This window comes from Diceros bicornis, chromosome 22 (genome assembly GCF_020826845.1).
Source record: "Diceros bicornis minor isolate mBicDic1 chromosome 22, mDicBic1.mat.cur, whole genome shotgun sequence".
Lineage (NCBI taxonomy): Eukaryota > Metazoa > Chordata > Mammalia > Perissodactyla > Rhinocerotidae > Diceros > Diceros bicornis.
Genome location: NC_080761.1, coordinates 27,186,691 through 27,209,271, shown reverse-complemented (window position 1 = coordinate 27,209,271; position 22,581 = coordinate 27,186,691). Strand labels below are relative to the sequence as shown.

At 41.7% G+C, this 22,581-nt stretch overlaps 1 protein-coding gene across 2 annotated transcripts in view; it reads left to right on the top strand.

The window, feature by feature from the left end:
• LOC131420033 (histone-arginine methyltransferase CARM1-like) overlaps positions 1–22,581 on the top strand; it is a 253,398-nt gene that overhangs the window by 213,987 nt on the left and 16,830 nt on the right. For both annotated transcript variants that reach the window (XM_058565735.1, XM_058565736.1), the window contains exons 7-10: positions 2,937–3,027; positions 17,645–17,726; positions 18,985–19,070; positions 21,599–21,688. In XM_058565735.1, the coding sequence (XP_058421718.1) occupies positions 2,937–3,027; positions 17,645–17,726; positions 18,985–19,070; positions 21,599–21,688 (349 nt within the window). The remainder of the gene's footprint in view (positions 1–2,936; positions 3,028–17,644; positions 17,727–18,984; positions 19,071–21,598; positions 21,689–22,581) is intronic.

Sequence of the window (22,581 nt, the reverse complement as noted above, 5' to 3'; positions counted from 1 at the left end):
TATCGAGACCCTCTAAGCTGAATATTTAGACTTAATATCTGGGTATCCTTTTTCCCCAGATATGTGAAGTGGATATGAAATTTTATAGTGGGCTATGTATCTTTAACTAGACAAGCAGAAATGAATACTGATTTTATCGGCTTTCTACCCTGTGTGTTCCTGAGAGAAGGATGATTGATTTTTTTTTCCTAATTATTTTTCTTTGCCATCAAAATAAGACATAGTTTACAACATCAAATAGTAGTAAAAAGGCTTCTAATGAAAAATAGTAACCCTCTGCCACACCTCTTCCTATCCTGAGACTGCTCCCCGAAGGCTCTCCCTTTCAACTCTAGTCTCTGTTTCTTCTATTATTTACCTACATTTTTCTATATAAAATTATCATATTGCTATTCTTGTCACTCTCTGGTTGAGAAGTTAGCTCTCCTACACAGCAGCTCCTTCCCCTCTTGATGCCCCCTCCCTCCCGCCATCCTTTCAATATATTTATAGAGGTCCTCAATCTCTTATCCAAACCCTTGGGGCCAGATATGTTTCAGAATTCAAAATCTGGAGGACTTTGGAAAGGTAATACAGTCATATATCATGTATTACTTAACGCCTCCAGTGGGATCTGAGGCAACATTCCATAATGAAACACATAATATTTCTGCCACAAAACGTATGAATATGGATACCAAGTGAGGTGAAGACTACAAATAGACTCATGTCAGTTCGGGTCTGGTTTTGCCATCAAATGATGTTGCAAACTTATAAAAATCTGTTGCCTTGCAGAGTTTTTGGGTTTCAAAATTTAATATAAGGAAATATGGACCTTGATCATTATTTGGTTAAATCAATAATCAATGTTTACGTTATTATGACAATGTAAATATTGTTCAGTGCTGAGTCAAGTGGTATAGTAAGTGCATATGATTATGTATTTTCTCATGAAATCTCTTGTTTTTCCTAGATTTTAATTGCCTTGGTTTTTCATTAGCTTAATTTTCTATATACTCATGACTAATTTTTTCCGTGCTCCAAAAGGTCTGATAGATGCCTATCAATATTTATTCTGTGGAAGCCTTCTTTCTGTAACCCTCTGTCCTCCTCTACCACACCTGCATGGTTGCTCTCCAGTCCTGTTGCATGGCTACCATACTTTGACCTGCCATCATCATTCTTTTGTCTCCCTCTTTCTTGGTTTCATCATTTCACCAAAGAATATTCTCTAACAGCTTCTAGAGAAAGTGTGCTTGAGAAGTTACTTTTTATTGAGTCCTTGTATTATCATTTTACTGGTAGAGAATTTTAACTTGAAAACAATTTTTACTCAGTATTTTTAAGGCATCTTTTTTTTTGGCTTCTGGTTTCCAATATTGGTATTGAGAAGTCCAATGCCATTTTAACTCCTGATCCTTTAGAGTGGCGAAGTTTTTCCCTCTGGATGTTTTTAGTATCTTGTCTTTATTTCCAGTCTTCTTAGTGTGAAACTTTTTTAATTCTTGTGCTGGACATTTAGTGAGTATGTTGAATTAGAAGACTGATTTTCTTCAACTCTTGGAATTTTTCTTATATTTTAAAACTTTGATGATTTTGTCTCCTCCATTTTATCTGATATCTTTGGAATTCCTGTTAGGCTTGGGCTCAGAACATCCTCCTTTGAAACTTCCCAGGTTTACTCAAATAGTGATACATATTACATTTCTAAAGTTGTTTAATATCTTTCTGTCTTGAAATTGAAAAACCACTAAGCAATCATTATTGTTTTGACACAGACACATGAGATTAAGCTGGGGACATATGAATGATGTTATAATTGTGCTTTTTCTCTGACTACCTCTGAAAATACCCTACATAAAATGATCTATTCTATTTTAACAGACATTGAGGGGAGCACAGTTAAAGTATGGGGGCCATTGACTATCAGATGAGATTCCACTCCCTGGATTTTTCTCTTCCACTGATTAGTTCTGTGATTGTGGCCAAGTCACTTCAATTTCCCTGTTTCTTAGTTTTATTATTTATAAAATGGGTATAATAATAGAACCTACTTTATGTTGTTGTAAGGATTAAATAAATTAATACACGGAAAGCCCGTTGAAAAGTTTATGGCAGAGTTAGCATAATCAAGAAATTTTAGGTATCATTATTATTATTATTATTATTATTATTGTGACAGCATCTCCAATTTCTTAGGCAATCCTCATTTCTGAAATATGGTTAACAGTTCATCTTTCTTTCGTGTACAGATTAATAAATGACTATGAAGAAGAGTCTCCCTGAAATGACAGGAACAATAATGCTAATCACTGTGTCTGCCTGCTCAGGAAGGCCTGACTTCAGGCTTGCCAGTCTAGGTGTTCGTTTGCCCTTGAAAGAATCTGCCTTTCCCCTGGTGACTGTAGATGTTAGGAACAAAATGCAAGAGTGGGCTTCCCAGCGTGGAGGATGGTGAGCCTGCATGTAAGCGTAGATTCTGACAGCACCTAAAAAGATAAATAGTCAAATGATTATACTGGGACAAAATCTAAGAATGAAAATAATAATGTGATAGAATGATAGAATGTTGATTATTTTCAAAGCTAAGTTGTTTTTGCAATAAGTAAGAGAAAAAATAAATAAAGGAAGTACCCAGAATCCGAACACAGGACGTACAGGAAGGCAAAAAGCCAGTAGCGAGAAGGCAAATAGGCCAGTTAAATGCCTCCCCTAAAACCCTACAACCTTTCATTATAACATAGCTTGTAACTTGCTTTGGTACTCTTTTTTATATCCCCTCCAATCTTCTGCCTAATTTTCTTACCCTTGATTTGAGGCAAAATTATGTTTTAGCTTGTTGTGTAATAACTGAAATAGAATGGGAGAATGGAATTGGTCAAGTGGCAGGTGAGTGTGCCCCTTAATCAGAAGGCAAAAGGAGTCAACTTCTGGGTCTGTTGTCTTTTGCTCATTAGGACTGATGTTCCCGACATTCAGTGACATCCATTTGGCCCCCTTTTCTGATGAACAGCTCTACGTGGAACACTACTCCAGAGCCAACTTTTGGTAATGTTCTCTTCTCTCTTCCCTTCCTTTTCCTTCAGAGTAAACCAGAGTTTCTAAAACTATTGACATTTTGGATCATGTATTGAGGGCGGGGCTGTCCTGTACACTGTACGATGTTTAGCGGCATCCCTGACCTGTACCTACTAGATGCCAATAGCACCTTCCCCCCAGTTGTGACCATCAAAAATGTCTCCAGATGTTGCCAAATGTCCCTTTTGGGGGCAAAATTACCCCCTGTTGAGAACCACCAGAGTAGATAAATCAGGGAGCTGCTTATGCAATATCAAACATCCAGAAGACTGCTCTGCTGCTAAAATGACAGCATCCTCCCCCTCCGTTTCTACTTTTCACCATCCATTCCTTTGGCTCAGGACTATGGCTTCTGTTAGAATGTGCCTTTGTCAGAGAACATGTCAATCAACACACCTCAATGTAAATTAATTGGTCAAATTTTTTTTGTAGTTTTTCTACTAATTGTCTGTTGGCTTTTGGACAGTTCACTTCACCGTCTGAGAATTGGTTTCTTCGTTTGTAAAATGAGAACTAACACAAAACCCCTGCCAGTTCTAAACCACCATTTCTTCTGGCATTCTTTTCTGAGAACTGGTTTTTATAAGAAGAAGGAGGGAAGGAGAATGATCTTGGACCCACAGAAGGAAGAAACAAAAGAAATATCATCCAAGTGGGAATGTTAGGTGTGTAGGAGGGAGCACAGGCATGTGCTCGTGGATGGATGAGGAAGGATGCTAAAATTTAAGCTTTGAGTTCTGACTGAGGTATGCAGAACCCTTCGACAGAGATATCCAAAGTTGATTTCCAAGTTTTTCTCTTTGTAATCCTGTCCTTTGGTGAAAGGGCAGCAAAAAGGAGGTGCTTTGGTTTCCTGGGTCACAAAGTTCTATAAGGAGTGGGATCAAAGGGCTAAGAGTTTTCTTTCTCCCCAATTTTTTCTTGCAAAATAAGCTTTCCTACCACAAATTCATAGCATTTCGTGTCTTCCGCTCCATCTGTAATTTTGAAACTCCAAGCCACAGACTTTCTAATGGGGGCGAATAGTTTCTTGATATGTGATGGGTGATGAGGTGGCAGAGACCTTAATTATGATATTGCTCTGTAAGGTCTTACTGACCCTAAATGTTTATATTTTAAAAGTGACCTCCTGAGTTAATGGAGGAGTCGAGAGGTAGGAATTTCAGGTAACAGAGTAGACCAGACTACTGGGGGAGGTTGGTTGTGTAGGCAGTCCTTGTGTGACCTCCCAACCATACCATCTGCTGCCATCTTACTACCTTGAGAATATTAATGATCACAGGGGATTGGCTAGGCTCCCCATCAGCATACAAACATGCTGCTATTTATTCCACCTATACCTCACATCCCTAGTCAACCACTACTCATCTCTCTAATTCCGTTTGCAGCAAAATTCCTCGAAAGAGTTGTCTGTACTCTGCAGTCTCCAATTCCCTGCTTCAGTTTCTCTTAAGACATTCTACCAAAACCATCTTATCAAGGTCATTAGTGCCCTGACCTCCACATTGCTAAATCCAGTGATCAATTTCTCACTTCTCAACTTCCTTCAACTACCAGCATTTGAGCATTTTCCCCACATTCTTTTGATTTTTCTCCTGCCTCACTGGTCACTTTCTCAGCCAGGCCTCCTCTGGTTGTTACTTATCCCCTTAACCTCTTGATGTTGGAGTGCCCCAGGATGCAGCCTTTGGACCTCTTCTCTGTCCACAGTTACTTCCTTGGTGAGCTCACCCGTTCCCGTAGTTCAAATACCATCTATATACTGATGATTCCCAAGTGTATCTCTCCAGCTCAGACGTGTTCTATGAACCCGTATTTTTCCGTAGCCTCTGCCTCCTGGACATCTCCCTTTGGAGAGACTTACCATGTCTAAAACTCGACTTCCGATCTCCCTCACTTCTATCCCAAACCTGCTCTCCTCATAGTCTTTCCACCTCAGTTGCTGACATCTTTATCCTCCCAATCATTCAGGCTCAAAACCTTGAAGGCCTCTTTTGTCCCTCATATCTAAACCATGAAGAAATTATGTTGGTTCTACTTTCAGAATATATCCAGAATCTGACCAATTCTCACTATATTCACTGTTCCTCCTTGATCCCAACACTATCATCTCTCATCTCGATTATTACAGAAGCTTCTTAACCTGTCTATTCCCAGCATTCCCAAAGCCTTCCAGTAGGTCCTACCCAGTCTGGTTCCTCATTTCCTACTACCATGTTCATTCAGCTCCAGCCACATGGGCTTCCTTGCTGATCCTCACATATTTCAGAACTGCTCCCACCTTAGGGCCTTTGCATTTGCTGATCCTCCTGTCTGGAATACTTTTCCCTCAATATTCACATGGCTAATTCCTTCATCTCCATATAGTCTTGGTTAAATGCCACCTTGTCAATAAGACCTAACCTAACCACCCTATTTAAAATGGCAGCCATACCACTCCCACTTTTTCTGCTCTATGTTTTTCCTCTATCACCTCCTAAAAGATATATAATTCCTTTATTTATTATTGTTTATTGTCTCTTTCCCTCCTGATAGAATGTAAGCATGCCAAGGGCTGAATTCTATCAGTTTTCACTGATGTATCCCAAGCACCCAGAACAGTGCCTGCCACATGGTAGGCCCTTAATAAATATTTCTGAATGGATAAAAACTTCAATAATCTCAAGCATCTATGGAAATGATTACTATTAAGATTTTAATTTATATCTTTCTACTTTTTCTGTTCTCTTATTTACAAAATTAGAATCGTTCAATAAATTCCATTTTATAGCTTGTTGTTTTTTTCTGTTTTTTTACTTTGACAATACCTTGTTGACATGTTCTCATATCTTTTAGATATTCCTTTGCTGCAGAGTATTTCTTTTGTGGCTAGCTCATAATTTATTGACTCAACCTCCAATGTTGGATATTAAATTATTTTAATTACTATTTTAATCTCATAAATTCTATAAGAAACAACACTAAGGTATTGTTTCTTTATTCTACAAGAATATAGAATTCTATAGAATTCTTTACCCTAAATTCTATAAGAAACAACGCTAAACTGAACATCCTATTACAGAAATCTTGGTGTGCATTCTGATTATTTCCTTACAATAAACTGCTAGAAGCAGAATTACTGAACCAAAAGGTGTGAAGAAGGAACTTTAAAAAAATTATTCTTATATATTGCCAAATTGCCCTGTATAAAAGTTTTGCCAATTAACACTTCCACCAGTGGTATATGAGAATGTCTGCTGAGTCTTGCCCATACGGGATATGTTTTTTTAAATGCCAATTTGATTTGCAAAAAAAATGGTGGCCAGTTTATTTTTAATCTGTATTTCTTTGATAGCTGGTGCATTTGAATGGTTTTATTTTTAGTCAACAAACACAAGAAGCATTTTAAAAAATAGAGTTATCAAAATTCTCAGCCTTCGCTTTCCTTCTAATTCCCCTCCCTTTATGAAGAGGTTTCTGCATTAGACTACTAGCATGGGAGCCTTTGGTTGTATTGATCCAGAGAACTTAGAAGAGTCAAAGAAGTAGAGATACTGGCTGAGAGGAGGGAGGGGGATGCAAAAAGTGAGTTTGGGTGTCTTCTGAGGGAGTGAGCTGTGAGACTGAGGAACCACTAACAGGCTAAATAAATAAATAAGATCACCGATATAATCAGTTAGTCTTCACTTCACTTTCCTATCAATAACACTTGACATTGTTGACTCTTTGCTTCACTTCTGGAGCCCAGACCTGGTTTTCCTCCTTCCTTACTGGCCCCACCTTCTCAGTCTCCTCTGCTGATTCTTCCTCATGACCTGAATCTTTCAGGTTGGATTTACTCCGGGTTTAGTTCTTAGATGTCTTCCCCTTTCTGTCTACACTCACTTCCTTACCGATCTCATTCACTCTCTTGGCTGTAAATGCTGTCTTTATGTTGATAGCTCCCAAAGTTAGAACTCCAGCCCAGACCTCTCCCCAGAACCATAGAATTTGAATGTTCAGCTGGCTGTTGATGGCTCAACTTGGATGTCTATTGGGCATCCTAAATTTAACGTGTCCAAAGGCACGTGTTCACCCCCACCCCCTGCCTACCCCTGCAAAGCCGAAACAATACAAGCAAAACAAAAACCAGCTTCTACTACAGCCTTGCAATAGCCTCCTAACTTATTTCCTCTTTTTAGACAACAACCAAAATGACCTTGATAACACATAATTCAGATCATATTCTTCTGCTCAGAACCTCTGGTGGCTTCCTACTTGTCTGCATAGTAAAAGCCAAAGTTCACACAATGGATGGGTAAGACCCTACATGATCTAGCTCCACCTTGCTACCCCTCTGATGTCGTCTCCCACCACTCCTCTCTTATTCTCTGCACTCTGGCCTCACTGGCTGGTCCCTTAGCTTCCCCTTGAACATACCAGGCTTGCTGCCATCTCACTGCCATCTCTCTGCCTGAAACACGGACGGCCCTGTGGCTTGCTCTCACCTCCTTCAGGTCTTATCTCACATGGCATCTTCCCAGGGAGACCCTCTGTCAATTAAAAATTGTAATCTCTTCCCTCCTGGAAGCCCTTACCCCACTTTTCACTTCATTTTTCTCTATAGCACTTATCACCATCTGCCATATTATATGTTTTTACATATGTATTTATTTAATGTATTGTCTCTCTCCCCTCATGAGACTACAAGTTCCATCAGAGCAGCTGTTTTGTTACTGTTGTATCCCCATCGTCTAACCTAGCTAATAGTAGGTGCTCAATACCCTTTTGTTGACTAGAAGATAAATGCACTGATTTGTAAGAATTCTTTATATATTAAGGATATTAAGATTCTGTTATGTTGTCTTTAGAATTTTCAATTTGCCGTATAATCTTCTTTGTGATGGTTTTCACCACAAAAGAAGTTAACAATTTTTATGTAGCAAGATCTACCAATAGTTTCTCTTATAATTTCGTTCTTTTTCTTTATTTTGAAAGAGGCTTCCCCATCCTGAGTCTGGTATTAACTTCTACTTCTTTCACGTTTTCACTTTTTCCATTTAGCATTTTTTAAAATTTACATTTAACTCTAAAGTTTATTTTAGTTTTAGTGTGTGGGAAGCATATAACTTTATCCTTCCTAAATAACCAGTTAGGGGGCTCTCTCTTAATAGACAAGAGTACTATGATTTGATGTTAGTAGCAGTCACCTACAAAATTAATAACTTCCTTTTCTTACTTGATTAAGATTTCTTGGCCCTTATTAATTAAGATTCTGAAAACTATCTCCTGAGAGTAAGGCTCAGTCATGAAGAATCATCATTCCCAGCTTTAAAATTTCTTTGTGTGATGGGCACTCCTGGTATTACTGAAAATAATTGGTTCAAGGGTTTTAAACCAAGGCCTTTAAATAAAATTTTAAATGGATTCTCATATCAAGAAAAATATAAACATAGGATTAAGAGGAGCAACCAAATATTCTCAAGAAGTTTGAGATTGACCTAGGTTGCCTTGTTACGTTCATTACAGTTAGAGAACTTGTAAAAACATAGGTAAAATAGGCAGTAGTTAAAAGCCAAGTGAATCAGACTTTAGAGCCAGACTAAACTGTATTTAATTCTTGGTTCTGTCAATTACTAACTGTAAAGCCTTAACCAAGTTACTTTAATTTCTCTAAGATACAATTTCCTTATTTATAAATTTAAAATAATATTACTACCTGAGTCCAGGGAAGTTTCAGTTTCAGGATGGATCCTCTGCTTGTATTTTGCTACCATAAGAGTCCTTTCTTTACAGGCCAGTGTGAGTTCTGCCAGATGCTGAGTGTACCTATCCCAATTGTACATTCAGAGACTGGGGAAACAAACAGGGTGGGTATGAACCTTCTGGATATCCTGTGAGATGGACTTGGTCCAAAACTTCATTTAGTACCTGTCCTCCATAAGCTCTCACTAACCAAAGGTTCTGAATCTCCTGATATCAATCAATACCCCTGGTTGCTTTGTTGTAGAAACCCAGGTCCCTCTAGAGAAGGATTGGGGAATATTTACCATATGTTCTTGTGATGACACTGCAGAGTCCTTCCTCAAGGGACTGGGCCTCCACTTCAATCATGGACCAGTGGTCTCTGGATCCATAGACCAGATCTAGAAATTGGGTGAGAGAACTAATCTTTCCATTTTGACAGCTCATATCATCCTGCTCACTAGCTAGCAAGTTTTTTTTTTTGTTGTACAAAGTGAGTACTATCTTATTGACTGTACATCTGTTTCACCTCTCTGGTAATGCTAGATCTATTAACAACCACCACAGATCCATATGGGTCAAGGTACCCTAATTACCACTCTAGCCTTGCTTTCCAACACTGTAATTATGTCATTCCTGCCTAAGATGGTTAATTACTGCTTTCTTGCTTCTGACATTCTGAAATTCCATCCAAATTGTGCTCATTGGGAGCACAGTTTAATGACAGCATCACCATCTTTGGTCTACTGAGGACAGCCACTCTAAGCATCTCAAAGATACTACAGCTCTCTCACTAGTTTGTTCCCTGTTACCTTTATGAAAGGTGGGTTTCCTGGGCTTTCTCTGAGAACATAGTGGAATGTTCTTATGTCTTCCTAATAAATTCACCTAGCATTTCCACCTCCCTGAGCCTTCTGACTTCTTCCTCAATACTATGCTGCAGAAGTTCTTGACTCTCCATCTCATTGACTGCAAGCCATCACGATGACCAAGCTTCAAAGTGACATCTCAGAAGACAATTAGGACTGGTATCTTGCTAGAACATTGCATCCTGTGAGTGCCCGTGTCAATGAATTGTATCCTGTCCTGACTTATATTCTGTCCTTCCTACTCCAATACCATTAGAATCCACACCCATACATATTTCCCTGGTTCTTAGCAGAAAATATTGTCCAGCTTCTGCGGTTTCTTAGGTATGTAAGTTATCTCCTCCTGGAATAAGAATTGTCCTTACTGCTCAGGCTGTGCTTGAGTTATCAGCATGACAGCAAAGAGGGGCCATTAGCCTGGAGACGATAGACGATAGTGAGGCAGATCTTGAGGAGAACAGAATTATCTTGGAAGGCACAGGCTTCAGGAGAAGTTGTTGTGCAGTCTTCAGGCAAGGGGAAGCTGTTCTCCTCTGACAAGAGGGACGAGAATTCTGCTCCTGCTGGCCTGAAGGATTCAAGAGAGTTGGGAAGGTGTTTTCAGGAGAGTTGGGAAGGTATTTTCAGGATTCTCTGCCTTGTCCACTCAACAATCCCAATCCTAGGTTTTAGGGGCCTAGTCTTTCCCTGTCAGGGCCCCAACTTTGATACATAAGACCCGTCAAGGTTGCACATGCCATCTCCTTTGCAGCTCTTCTAGTATTACTGTTTTACTATCTTGTTTAGGGTGGGGAGATGGGGCAGTTTCAGTTTCAAGAATGTGGAAGTCTTACTTGTCAAATTCTGTACCTGATTTTCGGCATAGCAGGCCTTGGGACACCAAAGAGATAGGAATTTCCTTAAGTTCTGCTAAAGAAGCCCTCTGGATTTCACAGTGTGTCTTAAGTTGGGAGTTGGCTGCTATGAGATTATAATTTTCTTTTTGCGAGGCTTCCAATGGTGTTAACAGAGGCTTGCCTACCCCTCAATCCATATATCATTGCCCCAAAACTTCAAGCACACAGTCACCATAAAGCACAATGCTTCACTTTCTACATTTACTGCATCCTAACTAACCTCCAATGAGACCATTACTAATTGTGATAAATCTACATGCTAAGGGTTATCATTCCCTGCTCACCACTAGCAGTGAGGATTCTATTGTCAGCAAAATGGTGAGTAATTCCATCTTGAAGGTCTGCGTTCTAGGACCACCCTCATATTCATCGTCTTAGCTTGGGTTTCCCAGGAAGCAGGGACGCTTATAAGCGACAACTTTATTAAGGAATGCAGTCCCAGTGAAGCAAGAATGAAGAAAACCAAGAGTGAAGCAGGGAAGGAAGGATAGCTAATGCAAAGGTACCTTACTGAGCTGACCACCATATGGTATCAAACACCAAGAGATTGCTTCATCCTTCAGGACCATCTTCAAGAGGCTGAATGAACTACATCTCAAGACAGTTTATACAGAGGATGGGAAAGAAATTAATTTATCCACTGGCTCTTATACCCCATTGGTCAACTGTTCGCCCCTCAACATTAACTAGCCTTTACTTCTGCATTGTGCATGCATGGATACCAAATGGGTGTCATGGAATCTCATGCCCCAGAGTCAACAGGGATGCCCCAGGGTGGGAGGGCAGAGACACACGGTGCAGGCCTGAGGTGGGGCACTGTTGAGTTGTGCCCGTGTGGGGCCAGATGAGCTGACACCTTGGCAGAGCAGGAGCAGAACACATGGCTGAGGATTCTAGAGACTGTAAGACTGAGAGGATCTGAGGTGACAATTAAAAGGTGATATACCACCTAAGGAACCAAAGACATTCCCCAGTTTCCTTTCCAGGGTACTGTGAGTGATGGTATGCATCTATCATGCTTGACAAGGGCAGAGCCAATTGAGTGATATCAGGGATGCCAGTGGTGGATGGCCTGTAGGCAGTTGTTCTTTACAAAAATCAGAAGTCTGTGCTTGCAAAGGACAAGGGAAGATGAATGTACGCAGACTCTGCCACAGGCAATGAGAGCTCCCTTCCTGCACCTTTCCGCTCTGAGTCTACTAAATGCCTTGTTGACCACGATACTGCAGAGAAACACATTATTTTTAAGGAAATCCATTTGACTGAATGGATAAGATGCTAAATTCTCCTGTGAATGTAATGGATAGTTTGTTCTTAGGCTAATTCTGCCCCCAAACTGACATTCCTACTAATGGTTCTTTTGGCATAGCTAGAGTTTTAGGCCTTCTGGTCTTTCTCAAAAAAATATTTGGCCCCGATAGTCACCAGTTCATAGAAATAGCCTGTGGACCAAATAGGAGCATTTGAAATTACCATGTAATATCATCAGATTTTTGTAGGAAGCCAAGTATATGGCACAGAGCATCACAGAGAGAGAGCTTTCGCAGGAATACTACCATGACCAGCGCCATCATGTTTGCATTTCCACGTGCCCTTGTCCTTGTTTCATTTATATTTCAATAATTCCTTGGCCTATAATCTCCTTTCTGCTACCTAGTATTTCTTCTTGATATTTCCTCTGCGTCTCTGTTTATATCTGTAGCCCTTGAGCTCATCTGGCTTTTACTCATAGAATAAGCCTCAATTTCTATATTCATCTTTTTTGTAACCTATGTCAAACTCATAGCTCTTTCATAATATTCTGCCCCTGAGCCCAGACCTGTGTAGTCAGGGGTGCAGAATTTCAGTTTCTGGATCCTGTGGCATCAGAGCTATCCATCTCCAGACAGAATTGCCAAGTCCAGCAGACATTTACGTCACCATTCCCTGGCCTGGTTCTATACATTCTATCTTAAAGCAGTTTAGTTCAATCCTCACAGAATTAGGACTTCACTGAATTAGGCTAAACTGTTCTCTCAGAATTATGTTCATAGCACATATACGGGCAGACTCTTATTTTATTAACTTTTTTCTTTCAGTTACGATGCTTTTGTTTTGGGGGGTTTTGTGTGTGTGTGTGTGTGAGGAAGACTGGCCCTGAACTAACACCTGTTGCCCATCTTCCTCTATTTTGTATGTGGGTCACCACCACAGCATGGCTGATGAGTGATGTAGGTCCACGCCCAGGATCCAAACCTACAAACTCGGGCTGCCAAAGCGGGGCACACCGAACTTAACTGCTATGCCGCTGGGCTGGCCCCAATGCGTTTGGTTTTAAATGTCCAAAAACTCAATTAAAAATGGCTTAAGCAAAAAAATATTTTTGACTAATGTATCTGAAAAGCTCAAGAGTAGATTCAACTTCTCAGGCACGAATGGATTCCAGAGCACAGACAATTCTTATTAATCCTGGTCTTGCTCTATCCCTCAACTTAGCTCCATTCTTGAATCAGTTTTTCCCTCATGGCAGCAATGTGGTTTCCAGCAAATCCAGATTTATAGACTCATGGCTCTCTGTCCACTTTTCCTTTGCGACAGTTTGAACGAAAGTCTTAGACTTGACTTTCATTGGGTCAGATGCTTAACCATGAGTCCCCTGCCAAGGCCAGGGTGATAAGATGCTCTTATTGGCTGGGACTGAGCCACATGCCAACCTTTAGAGCCACAGACAAAGTCAAGACCATCCAAATGACAAGAACTGAGAGTGGGGAAGAGGTGCTTCCCAGAAGAAAATCTGGTGCTGTTACCAGAAGAAGAGCAGCTATTTGCTGGATAGAACAAACAAGAGATGTCCACCATTGTCTTGACTGATCCACTCTTCCTTCTGATACAGGCCTCCATAGGTCCAATTCTTATGCAAACCAGTAATGTCTAGATTTACGGTGGCACACTTAGGGATGCTCCATGGGTTCCTTCACAGAATCACAGGCTTTCTCTTACTTCTTACAAAAGAGGCATAGTCTGAAGCTTGGTTTCTTTTAAGGACTGTGCACCCATTTCCTCTGCTTCTTTATACTAAAAAGATATGTTTTTACAAATACGAGAAGTATATAACTATATCACATATAAAATATGTCACGTTACTTTGCTGGAGTTTAAACCCAAAAAAACAGATACATGATGAGCTGAGCATCTTTATAGATACCACTTTAAACAGTGGTACGTCTGCATTCTGCTGATGCAGAAAATTGTCAAAAACAACCAAGGCTCCAGTCCTGCTATATATAAAGAACGTATAAGAAATGAAATAAAGATGCGGTTTGTTCCTAGACACACATCCTTCTGCTAATAGGCACTCCCTCCAGGCCATTCCAACCACCAACTTATGCTGCCCCCTCAGCACCGTGTGTGGCATAGGTGACATTCTTGGATCCTTGCTTTTGTTTTCTAGTTCTTAGGGTTGTATATGTCTCTCATCATGTTGGCATATGCTTGGTTGTTCATTCTGGTAGAGCATAGTACATGAAGATACCGAAAAGTTACTTTATTGTCAAACAGCAGAATAGGGCTTTCCTTCTCTCTTATCTCCTTCCTTTTCTTTCATTTGTAGTCTTTTTAAAGCAAAGAAGCTTTTATTGGGGATGAGTGAGGTTTTTTTGTTGGAATAGAATGAAAATGCAAAGATTTTTATTAAAATAAAATATCAAAGTCATGCAATGAGAGAGTGTGTTCATATTAGCAAGAGAAGGGAGTGCCTGCATTAGAGAAGTTCCCCTCTGTTGACTCTGAAAGACCAGTGCTAACTTCTGCAAGAGAAACTAAGGCTGCACCACCATGCTTCTAAGACAGATTCAGGATACTGGTGGGAAGAGGAGATGTGTGGAGGAGGAGGAAAGACAAAAGACCAAGGTGAACTAGAAAAGAGAGCACAAGAGCAAAAGAGACCAGAGAGGGAGGGTTCTCCTGGATGCTTCTCCAAGCTAGGCCCTGCGTGGACAAAGTGGAGAAGCTAATGTGGTGGTAAATGGATTACCTCATTCTCTGGATTCTGCGTGTGCTTGGGTGTAGATAATAATAAGATTGTTTTCCTTCTGGACTGTATTTGCAGGAATTTCCCGATATTGCATGTATTATGGTAGAGATGGAGGGGAGGGGAGGAGAGTACACTTGGAAATTTAAGTTGGGAGGGAAAAAAACCACACATAGACTGCACCTCATGCACTCATAAAGAGACCAGAAGTTAAGTTGGAAAATAAAACCCACACATGATGACAACAATGGAAATTAGCCCCAGCTTCCAAGTCAACAGATTCGTTTCCTGATCCATCCCCCCACAGTGTATCTTAGGAGGCCCAGAGAGATGCCAGCTCCCATCTGCTTTAATTATTTTATGATGCATTTCAGAAGGAGATTTGAGATTTCTAAGAATTAGAAGGATGGTCCAGCCAGAAAGTTTTTAAAACCGAGGCAGTGGGCTCTTTGCCCGCAGCTCTCCGTCTGCCCCAGGAATGGTGCCCATTTGCACCACACTGATCGTGGCTGCTGGTTTTAATTGGCGGTGAACACACAAAGAAAATGGCACAGATGGGGCCCCTCTGAGAGCTGAGGTTGTATGCAAAGAACAGAGAGCAGTTTTCAACCTCAGTCACTGCCAGGTGGAGGGCTATCTTTGCCTTTGGGATTTTCTCTTTCACCTACTTGGCAAGGATTCTAGAACAGCTAACTTAGTAATATTCAACCCTGGTTGCACATTAGCAACACCTGTTGAGCTTTGGAAACAAACAAGCAGTACGGCTACACCACAGATCAAATAAATCACAACTGGAGGGTTGCTGTCCAGGCATCAGCACTTTTTAAAAGCTTCCCAGGGGATGCTAAAAGACGGACGAGGTTGAGTCCTTCTGCGCTGTCTGCGAAATTCTCTGTCTCTGTCCCTCCTGTCCCCTCCATTCTTCCCCTCTCCCTCATCCTTTCCAATAATAAAAACTTTTGTGACAATGACTTATTTCCCTGAGAACACTTCCCCTCTCCTTCTAAATACTGAAAAGATTGTTTAAACTTACGGTGTTCTGTTTCTGAGCATTTTCTAGGATTATAGGAGCCTTGTTTTCAGTATGTGTATTCATAAAATGACATGCAGCACCGTTTGGCTTTACCTGTGGGCCAGCCTGGCTGTGGCCTTTGGTGGAAGGAGAAGATTAGGAAACAAGTACTGAAACCAAAGAAACTTGGGCTAATGATTTCCCATTTCTCTGTTATCCTGATTGGCACCTGTCCCCACACATAGGGCTATTAAGGACGCCAAGTCCGCAATTCATTCATTAAAGATAGATGGGTAGATAGATAGATAGATAATTTTTAGTGCCAACAATATATGAGGCCAGTGCTAAATATACACTGATGAACAAGAAAATACTTCTGCTTTTAAATGTGTAAAACTTAAATATTTAATTATCACACAAGGTTTAAAATTTTTTAATGAGAATATTTGAGCTGAGTCTTAAAGATTGAGTAGGAATTAACAGGGCAGAAGAAGGCAAGGGGCATTCTAAGTAGAAAGGAAAACAAGCAAAGGCTCAGAGGTGAGAGATGGTACAGGCCCTTTAGGATCTGTAAGGAGCCCAGTGGGGCTTGCGTTTCACTTGCAGGTTGAGGACTGGCTGTTTGCTTAACCTGATTAGGCCTCCCCGCCTCCCATGAGGGCATTGAAGCTAATTTCTGATCTAGAGCTTCACTTGGGCTGGTCCTTCCCTCAAGATCTAACTGCATCACAAATTTTTTTTTATGTTTATTCTGTGCTGCTGGTTTTTTTCTCTCCTCCCTGCGGGTTGGTGGGCGTGGGGTTGGGGGAGGACGGAGGCTGATGAATCTGATTCAGAGGCCTTACAACACATACACACACACACACCCTTCTTAGGGACGCCTCTTTTCAATCTCAGGACAAAGGTTTTCAGTCTCTAGTGATGGGTCCCCAAGCCTTTCTGGAGTTGGGCCTGGGAATTCGAATTTTTAGCAAGCTCCCCAAAGTAATGCCACAACACAGTTAGATTGGGAACCACTACCCTAGTCCCCAGTGCTGATCTGAGGTGAAGTTCAGAGAATATTAGCCAACATTCATATAGTAGTAACAAAATGCCAAGGACTGCTCAAAGTGCCTGTATTAACTCATTTAACCCTTACTATAACCCTACAAAGTGAGCTTATAATTATTCCCATTTTAGAGATAAGGAAACTGAGGCACAGAGTTCAGGTGACTTGCCCAAGGCACACAGCTTGTCCGTGGCAGAGCTTAAATAAAGCCACTCTTAATCCACATCCTCGACCTTCTCTCTAAGTGGTCGACACCAGTAGATAGCTCAGCCAGGGTACCTGCTGTGTCCCAGGCCTGGGCTGATGTGCAGCAGGCACGTAAAGGGAAGAGACACCAGAGGTGTGCTGGTAAATGCTGTACATCTTGGCTCACTGAGGATAGGAAGCATGATCTGTAGTGTCTGCCACTTCCTGTGGTCCAGATGTCACCGACCATGGAATTGGGAAGAAATGTGCACAGTGGACTCTGACAAGCCGGCTCCAGTTCACCACCTGACACAGCCCTCACTCAGCTGTGACTCTCTGCCTGGTGTCGGCCGTCACAGCAAATGCCATCCTGAAGGTGCAGGCCAGGGGCTATGGAAGAGCAGAAAAGGGAGATCTATTTCCTAAAACAACAGGAGTGTTGAGAGGCTTGGAGATCTGAAGTCGCGTTCTGGAATGGGAGAGTGAGAAGGTCAAGGAATTGCATTTCAGGACATGGGCAGCATGTCACAGAGCAGGCAGCTACACTGGGGCCTGAGGTCAGGGGTGGGAGCCCAAAGGCCTTCCTCCCTCCAAATACCCTTCTCAGTAATCTCCTCACCTCAACTACTTCCCCCCTTCTCTCTCCCCACCCCAGGTCAAGTACGAGTCTGCAGATTCTCTAGAGAGAGTTTCCTTCTCTACCGTACCCTGTAGACCAGTTGCCCTTCAGATATTCTCACAGTCGCTCCAGGGCTAACTTAGAGGACCTGTGAGGCAGCCCCACAGCACGTCACAGCTGTGAGGGGCTTGGGGACTCAGGGAAGGGACAAGATGCATGGCGATTCTTTGTGCTACCAATTTCAGGTATCAGGAGTGCTTCTATGGGGTCAACCTGTCCAGTCTCCGGGGTGCTGCAGTGGACGAATACTTCAGACAGCCCATAGTGGTAAGTGTGTTCTCTTTACAGGCTTCCTCCCCACGTGTTTATCTATTGATTCATTCACTCACTCATGCACCTGAGATGCACTGTGCTGCCAGGCTCCGTGCTGAGCCATTGCAGAAGAGAAGAAAGTGCTCTTGGAGCACTATGTTTCCAAGTCTTCCAGCTCTGATCTCCCAATCAATTAAGAAAATTCTCAGAGAATGATATTGTTGAAAGCAAGGAGATTTTCTAACTGCCTTTCAATATGTAACTTCTAATTCTCGCACTGCCCTGACCCACCCCATGTGCACACTCAGCCCTCATACTTGGTCAATAATTCACATCCTCCCATTGATTCTGCTGGCCCAAGGCATAAGAGAAGAGGAAGCTTTGTATAATAAATAGCTTAGAACAGGAGCTTTGCTGTCAAACAGATTTCGGTTTCAACTGTGGCCCCATCTAGCTGTGTAACCTTGGACCACTTTAAGTTTGCATTATCTGAAACTGTTTCAGTTGTAAGTGGAAGAAAACCCAGCTCAAAGTGGCTTAAGCTAAAATGGAATTACTGGCCCTCAAAAATTACAAAGCCTGGAGACAGAGCTTATTTCATGGACCTGTTGTAGAAGTTCAGACAATGTCACCAGGATCTAATTTTTCTATTCTCATCACTTATCTCTATGTCCTCTGATTTAACTCTGTTCCTAGACAAGATCTCCCCTCATGGTAGCATTATGGCTGCAGAAGCTCCAGCCTTGGATTCTTACAACTCTGAGTCCCACAAGAGAGTCTGCCTTTTCGTGATAACTTAGGCAAAACCCAAGAATTTGTTCAGATGGAGCCCCATTCTCCACCGTGGGTCATGTGCCATCTGTGAACCGATCACTGTATTCAGGGAAAAAGTAATGCTCTGATTGGCCAAGCTGTACCTGGAGCTGAGAGTGGACCAAGTTCCTATGATAATTCTTAGAATGTGGAGAAGAGGTAAATTCTGGATGGTTGAAAAAACACCAAATGCCTACTCCCACGACATTGTGAGGATTAAATGATATAACCTAGTAAAGCACTTTGCATGTAGTGAAGCACAGAGCACTTAGTGCTTGGCCTATAGTAAGCACTAAATAAATGTAGCTTTTTGTTATTAATATTATTTTCATTAAGCTCATGCCTTCTAAATTGTAACTCTTGTTGACTTAAAATTTCAGGAGGAAAGCTAGACAGCAATCCTGCTTGAGTTCAGTTCATCCTGACAGAAAGATAACATCTTTGTTGTTTTTTTCCCAAGGACACATTTGACATTAGGATTTTGATGGCTCGGACAGTCAAGTACACAGTAAACTTTATGGATGCAGAAGAAGCAGATCTCCACAGGTTTGTACAAAATCAGTTTCGCTCTTGGTTTCTAAAATCTCCTCTGCACCTCTCCCGTCCCTGGAACTTCAGTGCAGAGTTTTCCTGCTCACATACAGCAGAGATTTTGGGTATGAGTCACACACAGGAACAGTGCATCAATACTAGTTTCATTTATTGCAAAATAAGGATAAGGATGCTTCCTTCATAGGATTGTTTTAAGAATTGAATGAGAAAAATTAAATAGTAATAGCTTGTATTTATATAGCCAAGCAGTGTTCTCAGCCCTTTAACTATAATGACTCATTTAATCCTCACGACAACCCTATGCAAATGGTACTATTGTTACCCCCATTTACCAAGGACAAATATGAGGCCGAGTGGAGCAGTAAGTTGCCTAAGGTCACAGAATTAGTAAGTGTCTTAGAGCCAAGATTTGAACCATTCAGTCGGCTCCAGAGTCTGGGCTTTTTAGCCACTTTCCCAGGCAGTGCCCGTAATAATGACAAGAAAAGCTACAACTTGTTAAGTGCTTGCTAAATACTAGGTACTATGCTAAGTGATTTGCAGGCACTGGCTTCTTTTCAAAGAGGGCACTCAGTAAATGTTAGTTTTTGCCCTCTTTCCCTCCACTTGAAGAGCCTCTGAAATGAGGATTCATTTCTCAGATGGTGATAGGAGTTCTCTTTGGGTGACCTTTTGCTAGTATTTTGCCCTTTTCTCCCTGAGAAGATCAATATTCATAATTTTTTCTAGGTAAGAAATTTAGGACTCAGCCAGATTATAGTCTGCCTGGACTACTGAGGAAGCAAGGGTCAGACTTTAGAAGGGGCAGCTGGCTAACTCAGACCATCAGCCATCTTGAGATCATGACGCACAAAGGGCCCTGTATCAGTCAGCATAGGCTAGAACACGCTGCAGCAACAAGAAGCCTCAGTGGCTTATGATAACACAGGTATCTTACTCCCCTGCACTCTTTGGCCATTGTGCACTAGCTTTAGCTCTGCACAGCATCACCAACCCCAGCAGTCAGGCTGGTACAGCAGCCTTTATCTGGAACAATGCTGGTGACCGAGGAAAAAGAAGGAGCATGGCAGTATGTACTGGCAATAGAAGCTTCTGCCTGGAAATGACACAACTCACTTCTGTTCACATTTAACTGGTCAAAGTAAATCACGTGGCAGTGCCTGAGCTCCAGTGAGTGGATAAATGCAGTCCTGCTGTATGCTTGGAGCAAGAGAACTGGCGTTTGAGGACAACTCTAATAATGACCACAGATCCAGACAAAACTGACTTTCATTGGCTTTATTTGCTGCTCTGGGCTACCTCCTGAGTCCCAGGGAATTTTTTGAAAATTTTGTCTCTGTTGGCTTTCCAGAGATGTCATCCATTCCTTTGTGCATTGATTTAGCAAATGTTGATTGAGATCCTCCTGTGATGCCAAGTACTATGCTGGTGCATGCACAGGTACGAAAAGTAGTTTTTTAAAGTCTACCCTTGAGGAGCTCATAGTCCATTGAGAGAAATGCAAAAACTGGGAAGAAATAATTACAATGCAGTACCAACAAATTCAATGTGACAAATACAGTGGAAAACTCTAGAAATACTCTGACTGCTGCAGGGTAGAAGAAATTAGGCTTCTGGGGTGCACCATACATGCAAATAATATGCAACCTCCTTTGCAAATCTCTAGAGCACTCCCTAAAATAAGTCTCCTTGGAGTGACACAGCCCGAGCAATGGACCAATAATATCATCTTTTAATTGTGAAACCAATTCAAGATTTAGTTTAAAAGATTTAAAGTTTGCAAAGCACTTTCACATACATTTTGTTTTCCCATTTGACATGCACAGGAAGCTTGTGAAGGAAGTAGAAGAGAGATTTTGCCTTCAACAAATGAGGAAACTGAGATTCAGAGAATTTAAGTCACTTTCCAAGCTTCCACAGCTACAGCAGGTCCGGCATCTAGATTTTGTTGTATCTTTTGCAGTGTTCTTTCTGTTCTCACTTGTTCTGCATTTGGTATAAACCATGGCCACTTCTGCATGACTCTGACTGTAGCCTGGTGAGAAGTTAAATTGCCTCCCTGAAAAATAAATGAACTACGACAAAGACCTTCTGAGCCTCATGTTCCCCCTTGTGATGCACTTCATTTTTTAGAGGCCTGAACAGCTGCCGAGGGGAGTTTCCACAGTCTGTGTTTAGGCTTCTAGGAGGGTGGTTGTTCCCTGTGTCCTGACTCGTCCTCCTCTTCAGTAGTCAAACCCAGCTCCAGAGGCTGCCCGCACCCTGTGGAGTTCTGGGTCACCGCAGCATAGTGGTGTGGTCCTTGCTGAGTATTGTCAAGAAGCACCATTCTCAAATGGGCGGTGTCATCCAAGCACTAATCACCCACAGAGAGAATCTTGCTGCAGAAGCAAAAGCTCTTGAGAAAGAGAAAATATTCTGTGAATGTTCCCACTGATCTCGCAAATATATCTAGGATGCCTGTCAACAACAAAATAATTCCAAGTGTTTCTTCTTTCTCTCTCTCTTTTATTTCCCTGCAGAGTAGAAATCCCCTTTGTGTTTCAGATGGCACAGTCTGGCCTCGTCCACGGCCTGGCCTTCTGGTTTGACGTGGCCTTTGTTGGATCTCTGTATGTATCACCCCCTTCTTCGCCTGCTGTATGCCACGCTCTCCTCTACTGTTTGTAATCATAACTTTAAAGTTTTTAAAAATTAATTTCAACAACAATAATACTTGTTTCTCCAGTTTTCAAGAAAATAAGCACTGATGTTACTTTTAGGTTTTAGAGTGAAGTGAAAGTGAGATGGTTTTCCATAGTGTCATATTGACTCTGGCTTAAATATTATAAAACTTCTTAAGCCAATTGGATTTGGAGGAGTAAGAGAGGGTCTGTGTTTTATCGACCCTCTTGTTCTTTTCCAGAATAGGTGGGGGACCCCCAAGCCCTGCCTTGGCTTCCATCCCACCTGGTTATAGAGCCTCTTGTATCTGGGTAATACCTCGAGTCATACTTTCCCCCACTTTGCTTCACAGTCTTCAGTTTCACAACCTAGATTGCTTCTTTAAGACCAGGCCGGCATGTGCTACTAAGACTAATTGCAACATTAGGTAAATTCTCCATCCGTGAACCCCTTTTTGCCCTACTGCAAAAGTTTGAAAGTTGCCAGGAAAAGAGGAGAAAGACCACCTATAAGTTGATCGTCAGTGTTTGTTGTTCTTCGTAGGGGCTGCGCCGCTCCCACGACCCCCAAATCTCTGCTCTCCTCCTGACTTCCCTACTCTCTTCCCAGGCTTTCTCGTGTGTCCAACAAGCAAAGAGATTTGATCTGGGTCACATGACCAGGCAAAGGGAAAACTTGTATATTACACTCTCCTCCACTCCTTATAAAAACATCCAGGCTCATCCTTGCACCTGCTGAGAAGGAAGTGCCCGTGGGTCTGTGATAAAGCTCGGGGAGCTCAGGAGAGGAGGGCTCCCTGGAAGTGTTGTCTGGCTGATAGGCAGAGAGAAAGAAAGTGACG